The following is a 13,860-nucleotide window of genomic DNA, read 5'->3' on the forward strand; positions in this document are numbered from 1 at the left end:
TGTGCTCTTCCTATTGTCCCCTGGTGCATCAGACTGAGCCCAGTGATAAAGCCCATTGTGTGCTCAGTGACCGTCCTGTGACCGTTGCGTGTCCATGTGCTCTGGTCTGGAAACGAGGCTACTGACCACACTAGTAGACTGTCCTGGTCCACGACCAGTCAGGGTGCTTTGCATAGCTTTCCAAATGACTCATGGGTAATCAGGGGCCAATTAGAGGACTGTATCATAACCATTAAAATGAAAGACTGGAATATAGCAGCTGGCAAATGGGTAGAAGAGACTGCTTATGGAGGCTTTGCAGCTGCGTCAGAAATCTCCTAGCAACCACAGTTGGCACCATCATGGAGGTCCCAGTGGAGGTTTGGCCGTGCACAAACAATGGCTAAATATATAACTACCGGCTCAAGAAGAGAGAGATGTCTGAAAAAGAGGTGTGGACTCATACATTAATGTTATAGCTAACAGTGAATGGTCAGATAAGTAGATTTGTTTCAGAATTTAGGTTACTGTGACACTGTTTGAACTTTAGCTTCGCCCGACTCCAAAGCAGCCGGTCTTGTAGCTTGAGAAGTGTCTGCTCAGTTAATGTAAAAAATAAATAAATACCTAACTAGCCAGGAAGCTACTTAACAAATTAGGTCAGGAGTGTCAGTAACAAAATAAACAGTCCCCAGCCAAAACAGCACTTAATTTATCCATGTCTATTCCATACTGCTGAAACAGGCAAATCAAAAGTTTAGAAATGCAATCAGCTGTTCTCAGTTGTTGTTGCCCAAGAGCTGAGGATCTCAAATATGGACCCTCGAAGGTGCGTTACATCAGCTGAAAGCTCTTGATAGAATTGGCTACCATTTAGAGATGGTTAATATTAAAAAAAGGGAACTGCAAATTTAGTAACCAAAGTAACCAAATATTTTTCCTATGCCCTGGGACAATCTGGTTGTATTTGCTATCTTGTTTTTTAGCAGTGAGAAACTTTCACAGAGTTTGCTCATTGCCTAATCTATGAAGTCACATGGATATAACGCTCCACTGAAAATGAACTGCAGAAGAGCAGCAATGGTGATTTTGTGTGTGTGTGGTATGACGGCATGGAGACCTATTTTCTGGTTAAAGGTGTGAGGGCCCAAACAAACATTTTCTGAGAGCACAAAGTCAGTCTCACACTCACGCTCTGTGTAGCAGGTTGCACATATCGATGATTTTCTAGTTTTGAGATTTGGGAAAGAGTCAAACAAATACTGACTGGGTCAATTGTTCTTGGCCACAGGGAAAAACATGACTTCTTAAACAGGGGAGGGGAGGAAAGTTTTTAACTACTGAGCATAGTAGCTGGTAAATCCCAAAACTAACTGGCTGCTTTGACCACTTTAAAAGGAATAGGACCTCAAAATGATGACAGTAGACATACTAACCAGCTACAGCATTCGACTGTGTTAATTTCCACCCTGTTAAGTTGTATTCCCTTAACTGATTCTCAAGGAGCAAATGTATTTCTGTCCACAGTGTCAAGTGAACAGTCCTTGCGAAGGCTGAATAGGTCAGCATCAGCGTTCTGTTAGAGTTTAATTTCCTGCCATTTTATTAGGATTTAGCCTGTGAGTAGCTCTGTCCGCATGAAGATATCGACGTCTTTTGCTGCAAAATGATGTAAAATCAATCTCAGCAGAAACGCCAGAGGGAATGATTTGGGTTCGAAATACCTGAATAAAATAACTTCAAAAACTGAGCTGTCAGACAGTTTAGCAGTGTGTTCTTGAACAGCTTGCCCCCTCCTCTTCGCACTCATCTAATCTTCGCCCTTCTACTTTCTTTCCCTGTCCCATTCCTTCTCCTCTACTCTCCTGAATATCAGAACTAGTAATGATGAAGACACCCATCATTTGTGTGATGTGTGCACTAATGTATATTAAAGCAGGCCACAAAGCAGAGGCGTACAAACCCAACAAATGGTCAGTGGGTAAGGTTGATGTCTAAAGGAGGCTGCTGGGGGGAAGGTCAGGAAAGAGGAAGTTAATGTTTCTCCCTGCTGGCATCAGCAGAAAACCTCATAACACCAGACAGCATGTGATAAGGCAGTACATCGTTTGGTTGATTTCCACATTATATTTTCAGCAGTTTTCGGTTATGCAGCCAACTTATGTAATGAGCTTCTTCTGAGCAAACCTCTACTTACACTTTCAGATGTGGCAGTAATTTAAAACCAGTCCGAGCAAAATCTTTCAACCTGGAAATGACTGCAAAGACTTTACCTATTCTTATTAGTAACATACTTCTCAGGAATACACTAGAGAGAGAGAGAGAGAGAGAGAGAGAGAGAGAGAGAGAGAGAGAGAGAGAGAGAGAGAGAGAGAGAGAGAGAGAGAGAGAGAGAGAGAGAGAGAGAGAGAGAGACACACACAGAGAGAGACAGAGAGAGAGAGACAGAGATTATAGTATGGAAGAAATAGCAACCAGTTCAAATATCAAATCAAATGTTCATGTTGTTTCTCTTCCCATTAAAACCAGGAATACAGCCCTGAATGACTGCAGACCCACTACACTGACCTTTCTGGACCTCCACTCTCTAGGAGTCTACTCCTGTGGGTTTTGAAGGAGAGTGTGCAGTCTACTCATCCCCAGTACTTTTATTTTATTGTTCTTAAGCGGTGGGTAAGTAGTGAGGGAGACAGTGGAGTAGAGCTGCCGCGGTATTGATTTTTTCCTTTTTTACCGCACAAATTAGCAAAGCCATTCAAACCGTCGCGGTAACCGCCATAAAAAAAATAATTTAAACCTCAGAACAGTGTTACAGTTGTTGTAAGTGCTCGCCACTTGTTGCTGTCCCGGTTGTATTTAGTCACTCTGGCAAATGACTCCTAACTGACGTAGTGCCGAGCCGGTACCTCCCGAGGTAGATGGGGTGCCTTTCATTGCATCGTATAACAGGCGATGAGTGGTCCTAAGATACGATGCCAGATTTGTCGTGTTTCCTCACATGACGTTGATTTTCTTGCTGCAAATGCGGCACACTGCCTCATCCAAATTCTTTGGCTTTCCCTCTTCATCGGGCTCAAAGCCAAAATGTTCCCAAACAGGAGAAGTAACGTTGGGTTTCGCTAATTTGAAGCGAAAACGTTCATGGAACATAAACAATAGGCCTAAAATAAACAAGAAAAAAAAAACCCAGCGGTGAAGCGGTGATCAGCTTGACTCTGCGGTGGGCATGACATGATTGCGTTACCGCGGTAATGCAGTAATGCAGTAACCGCGGCAGCTCTACAGTGGAGACGCAGGTTACAAAGCCTGCTGGGACTCAAACTGAGACCATCTGAGACTCAACCACTCGACAATCTCTGGATACACACTGCTGCTGTCTAATGAAAACCTCACAGCTCCAATACTGCTTTTTTTTTTTGCCGGGCCCATGGGACCGGCCTAGAAGAGTGAAAGTAGCTAACTGACTGACTGACTGACTGACTGACTGACTACCCATTGTTGAAAGCTGCGCAAGAAGTAGCCTCAAGACCTACAGTCATGGTGGTATACGTGATATCGCATTGTTTGCACTGTTTATACAAAGTGCCACGTATATAGTATATCACTACAATGCAGAGGGCAGTGCAGAACAGGCATTACACTAGGGTGCGAAAGCCAAGAGGCGAGACATTGTCAACATCTCTGTCAACAGCAGCTCACTATCCTTTTGGCACAGGATAAAATACAGGCGCGATGCATTTAGTGGACACAAAGCTACAGACTTCGCTTGCGATTGCATTACAAGGCTTAAGCTACAGTTTTAGAAGAGAAAAGAAGAACAACACAACGACAACAAGGACAATACGGAGAGAACGGTGCGGTTGATTGTCGCCGCTATGCCGTTTCAATTCAACAGCGTTTCCAGCAGCCCAGCAGATTACCAAGCTGTATGGGGTCACATCTCCCATCAGCTTGGATCTGCCCAAGCAGGCTGACCTGGTTTTGACCCAGGAGTTGGATGAAACCCTGCAACAGTATGGTGGCTTTGAAGAAGAGTTGGAGCTGAAGCACAGAGAGAAGGTGTTAGATAAATTAAACCTACTGTTGTGGATTGAGGACATCAGTGAAAAGAAAGATTTATATCATTAATAGATGTTGGAGGCATGATCTTAACATTTGGCTCCTATTGTATGGGGGTACATGCGAAAAGAGCTGATATCGATGCTCTCTGCATAGCACCTCAGCATGTTGAGAGAACGGACTTCTTCAGTTCTTTCTATGAGAAGCTGAAAAACCAAGAGGAGGTTAAAGACCTGCGGGCTGTGGAAGAGGCCTTTGTCCAGTCATTAAATTAACCTTTGACGGAATTGACATCGACATGCTGTTTGCCCAGTTAGCATTGCCAGTCATTCCCAAAAACCTGGATCTTCAATATGATGGGCTGCTGAAGGGCATGAATACCCAGTGCATAAGGAGTCTCAACGGCTACCGAGTTACACAGGAGATTCTTAACCTCATACCCAATGTAGACAATTTCAGGCTCGCTTTGAGGACCATCAAGCTGTGGGCTAAACGCCACAACATTTACTCCAACACCCTGGACTTCCTGCGTGGGGTATCATAGGCCATACTGGTAGCCAGGATTTGCCAGCTCTACCCCAACACTGTAGCCTCAACTCTAGTGGAGAAATTCTTCAAAGTTTTCTCCGTGTGGGAATGGCCAATCCCAATTTTGTTAAAACAGACTCAGGACTGCAGGCAAAACCTTCCAGTTTGGGACCCCAGGGTTAATGTAAGTGACCGTTACCACCTGATGCCAGTCATCACCCCAGCATACTCCCAGCAGAACTCGGCCTACAATGTGTCTACCTCTACCCGGATGGTCATGATGGATGCAATCAAACAGGGTCTTGCTATCACTATCAAAATATTGGAGAACAAAGCAGAGTGGTCCAGACTGTTTGAAGCACCAAACTTCTTTGAAAAATACGAGCACTACATTGTGTTGCTAGCAAGTGCACCAACAAAGAAGCAGCACCTCGAATGGGTTGGTCTAGTAGAGTCAAAAATCAGAACACTAGTGGGAAATCTAGAGAAGAATGATTACATTACTCTATGAATGACTGCAATCTTGACCTGTCTATTGATAGCAACAAAAGCATGTCTGTTCCCTCCCCTATGGCCATGCCCTCTTCCACCCCAAATAAGGGTGCCACATCCCTTGCAGCTCTACTGGGGTCGGTTCAGCAGGAGTCGTCCAGCATGAACCCACCAGCCACAAAGAGGCAAGGCTCTCCCCAGTCAGAGATGCCAGCCAAGAAATTCAAAGCTGGTAACGATTCATTCACTGAACTAAGGGCATGACAATGGAGGCAGAGGTGAAGGAGAAGATGCTTTCATCATCATTTTACACTTCATCAAGTGAAGTGAAGAATAGGGCACAAATTAAGTCCACTGCTGACCTGTCTGATGTGCCTCTCCTCCCCATCATCCCCATTCCCGTGGTGAAGAACTCAATCAAGCTTTGTCTTAGCAGACAGAAGCAGCCACGTGAATAGAAACGTGTTTCACCTCCACCTGCCTCCTCCCCTCCTTGTCTCCCTGCATTTTATGTTAAAAAAATAAAAATCTTAAAAATAACGATTTTGTTGTGGGGTAATTTTACTGAAAGCGCTCTAACTGGAAGATAATGTTTTACAATGATGTGGTGTTGCACAATGATGTTTTTAGATAATTTACTGTATTCTATTAACTATAATTAATGACAGGAAAAGAAAAAAAAACATTGCTTGTTATTCAATGTTTATTGTTTTTGGATGAAGTTTGGATGAAAGGGACAATACTGAATATAGACAAGATTTTGGTGCATGAAAATTCACACAGTCTAACATCATTAGTGGGACCAGCTCATGTTTGAGTACACAGCTGACCGAAATGGTGCTCACATCTTTGGGGACAAAATAGCCCAAACTCTTGTGCCAGACAGTAAGATGGACCTTGTGCATTAAAGTATCTGTAGTTTACATCATACAGTCCTCCAGATCTGTACCAGTGTGAATAGCATCATAACAGGAAGGTAGATGAGTATTTAGCAAGCATGCAAGGTTGCTTTATAAGTGTGAAATATGTTGACAACATCAAGCATCTTCAAGCTATAGTTTCATATTTTCACTTGGTCTTGAGTAGATTTGTACCCTCAACATTAGCTTTGTGACTTTCTTTTTCACTGAATACATCATTTTTGACACTCTGCAATCTAACGAACCAGTGAGCTAATCCCACCATGCACGGTTGAAAGGGGCGTTACAGATTAGTAACCAGGGTCAACCTGGCAGCAGCCATCTTTGATGCACCTGGCCTATTATAGGTTCCCAATCAACAGGAAGTCTCATAAATGCTCTGATTAGGTCAAATGGTCAAATGCCAGAGTGCTGGCAGAAGAATGTGGATAAGAAGAATCAATAATTCTCTTTTACTGCGCTTAGATGACATGATTGTGCCATGTTTATATGAGAGCTAGTGGTAGTCACCAAGTGAAGCTGTTCATTTCTTTACCAGTAGGTGACTCTGAACACCACATCTACTGTGGATCAAAGAGGCTAGAAACACCTGTAACCTCATCGTGGCAACAGGTTTTCAATACGCTACTCGTTACCTTACGGTCATAGCCATTAAAAAGATAACGCAAATGCATTTTGTAACGCAAAATGATTTATCATTGTCTCTACATCCAAAAAAAAATCGCTCTGAGATGGAACCAACAATATAGCTTGCCATATGTATATGTTGCCATTTTGGATGTTTTTACAGTTATAGTTATAGTGTGAACACAGACGTTCTATTTACTTAGAACGATTTCAATCTTTTAGTTATAGTTATAGTTATCTTTATAGTTATCGGTCTAGATGTGAATGGGCGTTTAAAATTGTACAAAGTGCCACTTAGTATATCACTACAATGCAGAGGGCAGAACACAAATTATACTAGGGTGTGAACGCCAAGAGGAGGCGAGACATCAAGGGCCCGGCTTGCACTAGGTCAACCTAGTCTTGTTTGGAATATAATTACATGGCAAGATCCTTTATGTGGCATCTCAGTTTGGTGGCCCCAAGCCATACAGTATGAGCCCCATTAAAAAGTTACTAGATAACTGTATAAATAGACTACATGACTGTGAGTCATTCAACAAATCTTTTCCTTAACTGCTGAAAAGCTGACGTAGTGCGTAGTGGATATAAAGTGTTTTCATTCAACTACTATGACACGTGAGGATGAGAACTGCCTTTGTGGATTTCAGCTCTGCATTGAATATTAGGGTTAAAAGGTTCCATCTGTCTGTGGCTCACCCATTTCCTGATATTCAGGAAATCATGTGCAACTGGGAAAGCACATTTCAGTCCCACTAGGTGACCTAATATTCCAGTTCACTTGGGACGGTCCTGTCATTTTAGCCCTTGGTCACGCAGCCATGCAGCAGAGGAAATGGCTGGTGTTTTCGTAAAGCTGAAAAATAGTTTTTAATTAAATCTGAAGGTAGGGTAGTCGATAAATCACTCAGCATGCTCATCAGCAAGTGATGATGAGACCTCATCATTTCATTTGCAGCCATGGCTCTTACACAGTGAGAGATACAGCACTCCTGTCACACATTATGTCAAATATGTCCGCTATATTGCTGGTAATGGCATGAAAAATTACCTACTTTGAGTATCTGAATCAGTGAAACATCACAATTTTTGCATAGATAGTAATTGTCTTGCACATTAACATTGTTTGCCTTTACACAAGCCTGCTTCATAGTGAGCCTGCACAATATGCATGGCAAGCTTCAGCATCCAATTGCTAAATTGCATTCTGTTTGTGATACTCTACTGGGGAAAATTTATTTTCTCTTGCAGGTGGGCCATTTACTGTGACCCTGATGCAGGTAGGGGTTCAGTGTCATGCTGCAGGACACTCAGGGATCAAAACTATCCAGGCATCAAGCGGTCTAAACTATGACACTATCTGTTCACAAGTTCCTAAGCACACTCATCACCCTCGATGGCATGTGGGACAAGAACATCACCTTAAGATCCAGCAGCTTAGGATCTTTTCACTACAGCAACTTAAAAAAAATGTAGCTTGCCACAGCAAATAACAGTGCAGCTCTACAAGGTCATCATCGCTCCATCCTCACCTCATCTATAACTGTTTGGTTTAGAGCTGCATTTGTTCAGGTCAAGTGCAAATATCTGTCTGGAACATCACTGGATGCAACGTGTCGACCATCCGCATTTCACACACAAGCCACCAGTTCAAATTACTGCCATTTGGAGGAATGACAATGTTGATGCTAAACAGACAGGGAATAGGATACGGCTGACAGTTTGTGCGCTGTTTAATACCCCCCCCCCCCCCCCTCCCTCAAGTGCCAGCAGACTGCTCATCTGCACTCATAAGCCTCCAATATCTTGAATGCAATTCTGTTTCAAAAGCAAGACAAACAGCAGGCTGGTTTTGGAAGTGATGTGCTAGGAAAGCTTTGAACAGTGAGATATGAAACAGTATTTGGCGTGACGCTCTGATATTGAGCCTTTGCAAAATGAAAGTTGCTTTATGTTCTGACTTTTCGTCCATCTGGATCACATAAACCTCCTCAGCCTGTACATGAAAGTCAAGCTCAGCTGGAACGAGTCCACTGAGTTTGAGCCAAGTATGCCTGTGTCGCACACACACACACACCACGTGAGTATATTCTTGATTTATCCCAAGCCCTTATACTGAATGACAAGATCTAATTGAAGGAGTATGTGGATTAAGCATTGGCCTTTTGCGAGTTACAGGCTCTCCGGCCGGTCATGGAGAATGGGAACAGGCCCAGCAGTGGAAATGTCCCACACAGGCCATGTCATTGGACAGGTTATAGGGAAAAATAAAGAGGGGGGCATAAACAGGAACTGAAAGAGAGCGCTGTCTTGATGCAGAGGAATATGCTCCAGTTGGTCACATAAATGGTCCCATTTAATACCTGGATTTACTTCAACAAATCCACACGAGTGGCTCTTTTCTGAACCGAAGGGTGTCAAGCCTTCATCGACCATGACAGCTTGATCATTTGAAAGGACCAGTCAATAATTGAGCCAAACGATAATAGAGCAAATAGTCTAATATACAAATTACTCAGCTCAGTAACTATTGGCAGTAAACTACTGAACTCTGGCTTTTTATTACCGAATACATAATAAAAGTAAATTTCAAATGAAAAATAAACAGCAGTGTCACAGTTTCCCTCCATCCAAGCATAATAGCCAAAAAAATACCTGAGATAATGTTCACTGAACTGATTTTTCAATGTTCCTGCAATATCATTAGAGCAGGTCAGTTAGTCCCACTCATCCACACAAAGCAGCATCTTGAGGAGAGGTAAAATTCAATAATTCTGCAGACAGTAGATCTCTTTTTTTAAATTAAATCAAGTGTGCCGTTTTCAACACTTAGTAATGCAGTAATGCTGCTGATATTCTAGCTGAGAGATTGAAGAGTACAACTTTTAAAGAGGCACTTTAAAAAAAAAGGAAATCTGACAAAATCTAATACAGATCCCTCAATCATAAAGTTGAACAAAATGTAACCTATTTGGTTTGAGAGGTACTGAAAAAGGAGTTTGACTTGTCTTCTGGGTGATGTCATGAGGTTTTCATGTTAGATTTTCTATTAGAGTGAATGACACTTTTTAGGAAGGCAGATCAAAAAAAACGACAAGCCCTGAATATCTAGCCTACTGAAATAAAGACTGCAGCAAAAATCTCTTGGGGGATAAATTACACAAAAATCTGACAACAAAGAATTTACATGTAGGCTATTATAAGTGAAATATCCCTTTAAGTTATTAATGAAACGTCATATGTACAGTAAACCTCATGACAACACTTAATGTGTGTAACTTTGTTACATCAATAATCGATCCTATGTCTCAGTAGAGTATACTCTACTGAGACGAGCTGAACCTTACGGAAAAGTACTACAGTAATCCTACAACAATGTTTAGATAGATACTAAAATAGCCTACAAATATCATAGAAAAACTGAATGCTAGAGTTAGACTATAGGATATTAAAAAAACAAACTAAAGTAGATTTTTTCGTTAGGCTAATGAGGTCTAAAATGTTGACGAAACATAATATACATAGAGGGATTTATAGTGTGTTTATGGTACTCAATACTGAGTCTATGGCTACCTTTTCGTACTTTATAGTATTGGCATCTGCTATAGTAAGTTACTATAGTGTTTCAGTGTTTCATACATTTTTTTTTGCCTTTAGTGGCTGCATAGTATCTTTAAGTTTTGCTGTAAAAATGTACCGTAGGATTTCTATAGTAACTTTTCATAAGGTTGGCACTGATAGCCTGGCGCCACTAAAACGTTTGTCTACTTTGAATTAAGAACAGACAGTTCAACTAAACTTTTATGGGGATGATGAGTTGTTGTTTTTTTTGTTTTGTTTTTTGAAAATAAACGACTCTGACTGTGCCATGCAGCTCGAGCATTCCGGTGCAAACTAGAAGGGAAAAAGCTTTGGAAACTCACGCGTAACGACGCTTGAATTAGCCATGGATGGTCCGGGCTGCAGCTGGCCGGTTGTCTGGTGATGTTTTTGACAAGTGTCAGATTGAACGCTGGTCACCGACTGTTGTGTGGAGGGACTTCATCTGGCTCTACAAACAGACACGTAGTTCCTCATTCTCAGCGCGCGGATACGCCCTGTTCTTAAAGCGGTACTCCGACAGAGAGCAGTGGGAGCGAGAGGGTTCACTCCCGCTCACTTCCGTCTTCGTTTAAATCCGTAGTTCTCAAACTTTTTAAAAGTCGCGCTTAAATGAAAAATGACTAATTTTTGGGGTTTGAATGAGGACCTGCAGACTCTCAGCCCTCCATGGCACATGGTTGCCCTCCCTGCTCTATTAGCAGACACTTGATATGTGTATATGTCCTAGTCTTCGTCAGTTTAAATATTATCAATGGAATTTTTGAATCAGTTCTGAATTAGTTCTTGAATCAAACAGGAAATGACTGAGGCTAAATGGGAGCAATATCATCTCCTCTTTTACTTCTTGAAAAGTCAAACTGTGTATTGCACAATAGCTGCAGATGAGAAAAAGCTTTTCAGTTGATGTCAGAATAGAATGAGAATAGTAAAGACAAGATGATGATAAAGGTGTACTTTATTTTCTCATTCGGCAAAGGGGCATGTGTCCATACACACATTTTTTCCATCTTTATGAGTGTTTTAATTAAAAATTGAATACATATACAACACATTGTCCTCCTTCAGACCACCTAGACACTTTAGTAAAGATAATGCTTTAAAGGCCCAGTTCTGTATTTATGTTTATTAATCTATAGAGAAAGAACCTGGGCATCTACACTTTCCTATATAAAGTTCAATCCTGCAATGCCGCCCTCTAATGGACGCACTGAGGCATTTTCTTCATCATGCTTTTCTAAGTGCACTGGTCTATGGGACAACATGAGCATGCAGCCTCCCTTTACCACTTTCACTGGAAATCACAGAAACAGTTTGGAGGTATTTGGTGGTATCTGATGTAACTGCATAGGTGTCATTTACACTGGGGACGCTGGGGACATGTCCCCACCACTTTTTGAAATGGCCGATTTTGTCCTCATCACTTTTTAAAAGCATAATTTGTTAAAAATGTTCTGAAAAATAGCTTGCACTAAGAAATGTTAACTAACAAATGAGAACGCTTTGAGAAAGGTTTATTTGCACAATAAGAAAACATACAATGCAATGTAAATATAGAAGAAACAAATGCGTATTGTCCAAAAAAAGTAACAGAAGCTAAAACAAAAAAAAATCCCCCCTAGCCTAGTGATTCTAAAATGACCCAAAAACGTGCATGCGCCGATCAGTAACTTTAACAAATACTTGACATGGTGTTGCAGCTGTGGATGTGATGCATATGGATGACTGTACTGGCGCAGTCAACGTTGTTGTGCGTTTTATGCTGAGTATTTTCATATTGTCGACTCTGTAGTAGCCTAGGCTATGCCCTTTTGATGCACCATTATGCAATTTTTTTCTCGCCATAATGATCTACTCTGACCTCATACCGATCCCCCCATTACATTGCCTAAAATCGTAGAAGACCGTTTAAATTTTTTTTTTTCATCTGAGCCCTTATGTCCCCACCACTTTTCAACACAAAGTGACGTCCTTGAGTTTCAGCCATAATCCCTGAGCAGCAGTTCTCAGGTGAGTTGGTGGCCTTGCAACATGCAAATGATGAGTAGTCTATTAGCACCAAAATCATCTCTGTGCCTCTGGTAGATAGCTCTGTCTGGTGCACATGCTAATGCTTTAGCATACAGTATGTTAAGTAATTATAGACGACTAGCATTATCCTAAAAGTGAGGAAATGAGAACCTGTGTCAGCTCTAACGCTGGCTAATTTTAATGGCACACATGTAAACCTGCCAGGCTTGTTTAGGGGATTGGTAAAACAGGCCTAAAATTCTATTAATATAATGCACTTTCAATGGCAGAAGATCTCTCTTCCTGTGAAACTTCAAGCATAACTTGATTTGTTAGCAGAGTTAGCAGAGTTAGTCAGAACGCTGAAGTGATGAAGATTGAGATTTTGTTATGTTATGAACCTACAGGCCATAGCATAACAAGACTAAGAGTCTAACAGCCCTGTGACGCTGAATTTTGTGGAAGCGTATGCTGAGATTTTACTTAAGCAGAAGGAAAATCACTGGTGTAAACACCTACTCAATTAAAAAGAAAAGTAGCTCATTTAAAATATACTCAAAGTAAAAGTTGCTTTTTAATAGATCAATTCAGTGTAATGTGTTAGAGGGAGGAATAAGGGCCATGATACATGGGAAGTGTTGTGAAGCAATGTAAAGTATGTAAGTATTTTTTCATTATTGTCCTATAGCCAGTGTGGTTACATTGATTTTGTCCTGCTTGCCAGTCCCATCCCTGTTGTGAGCGATACTTCCCTTCTCCACAGCTTCAAAATGTTGCTTGTGCATCTTGGACCTAAAGCTTGTGATACAACAAGCAACATTTTGGAGAAGATGACAAGGCAACATGTCGGTCAACAGGAATTGAAGTCAGACTTGCAGCATAATACCATAGCATTAGGAACTGCCATGTAGACAATGTGAGAGTGTTTATCCATCTACTTAGGCTGTGTAATCCTGCAATGTTGACCAAAATGTTACACAGTGTGTGTATCAAGGATATAAAAGTGCTGATACACCTGGCCGTTTTTTAGGGCAATGTAGGCTACACTCCCAATACCAACCAACTAACCAAGTCAAAACACAGGATTAACATCTATTCAAGTGTTGCCTTGCAAAAAGACATTCCTGTGTGATTAAATAAAACATTTAAAGGCAACTTATTGATCGAACTTGATCATCATATTTGCGGACATGTATTTTCCCTGGTCATCTCTGCCTGAACAGTTGAACAAAACAGGATCTGTCTGTCATGAAGAGCAGAATTCTACTCCCAGTGACTCAACAATAAGTCCATTCCGTCCCTCACAGAAACTTTCTCCCTGAACACCCTCTGTTCATTTCAGCCACCAGTATCAACTGTGTTTGAGTGCTTTTACATCTCTTCTGAAGTTGTGAGTTTGGTAGTTGGTTTTATTGTGTCGTTGTTTCTGCACTGTTGATTTGTCATCCAGTAACAAAACATCGATGGACTGGATTGAAGGAGAAAGGGTCATCTATAGACCCATCAAGGTATGTGAGGATTGTTTATTGCAGTTAAATTGTAAAGACTTTGAGCATAAGAGGCTTTTGAGTGACATTATCGCATTTCCTTCAAAGGCATTGCTCAATGTACCGGTGTACAGAGACACTGTACAGCTCTGCTGGGA

At 41.5% G+C, this 13,860-nt stretch overlaps 2 protein-coding genes across 2 annotated transcripts in view; one reads left to right on the top strand and one right to left on the bottom strand.

Moving 5' to 3' along the window:
- rell1 (RELT like 1) overlaps window positions 1–10,645 on the bottom strand; it is a 32,086-nt gene extending 21,441 nt beyond the window's left edge. The window contains exon 1 of the mRNA XM_071518696.1: window positions 10,529–10,645. Within this exon, the coding sequence (XP_071374797.1) occupies window positions 10,529–10,553 (25 nt within the window). The 5' untranslated portion in view covers window positions 10,554–10,645. The remainder of the gene's footprint in view (window positions 1–10,528) is intronic.
- On the top strand, window positions 2,438–5,077 carry LOC139643535 (poly(A) polymerase alpha-like). The gene is given in 4 exon segments (XM_071518701.1): window positions 2,438–2,456; window positions 3,875–4,096; window positions 4,099–4,293; window positions 4,296–5,077. Coding segments are annotated over 4 exon segments (1,218 nt in total).
- Window positions 10,646–13,860: the final 3,215 nt, after the last annotated feature.

Source organism: Centroberyx affinis, unplaced genomic scaffold, assembly GCF_046629955.1.
Source record: "Centroberyx affinis isolate AG114_WGS23_722 - 3 ecotype Tasmania unplaced genomic scaffold, CSIRO-AGI_Caff_v1 ptg000622l_1, whole genome shotgun sequence".
Lineage (NCBI taxonomy): Eukaryota > Metazoa > Chordata > Actinopteri > Beryciformes > Berycidae > Centroberyx > Centroberyx affinis.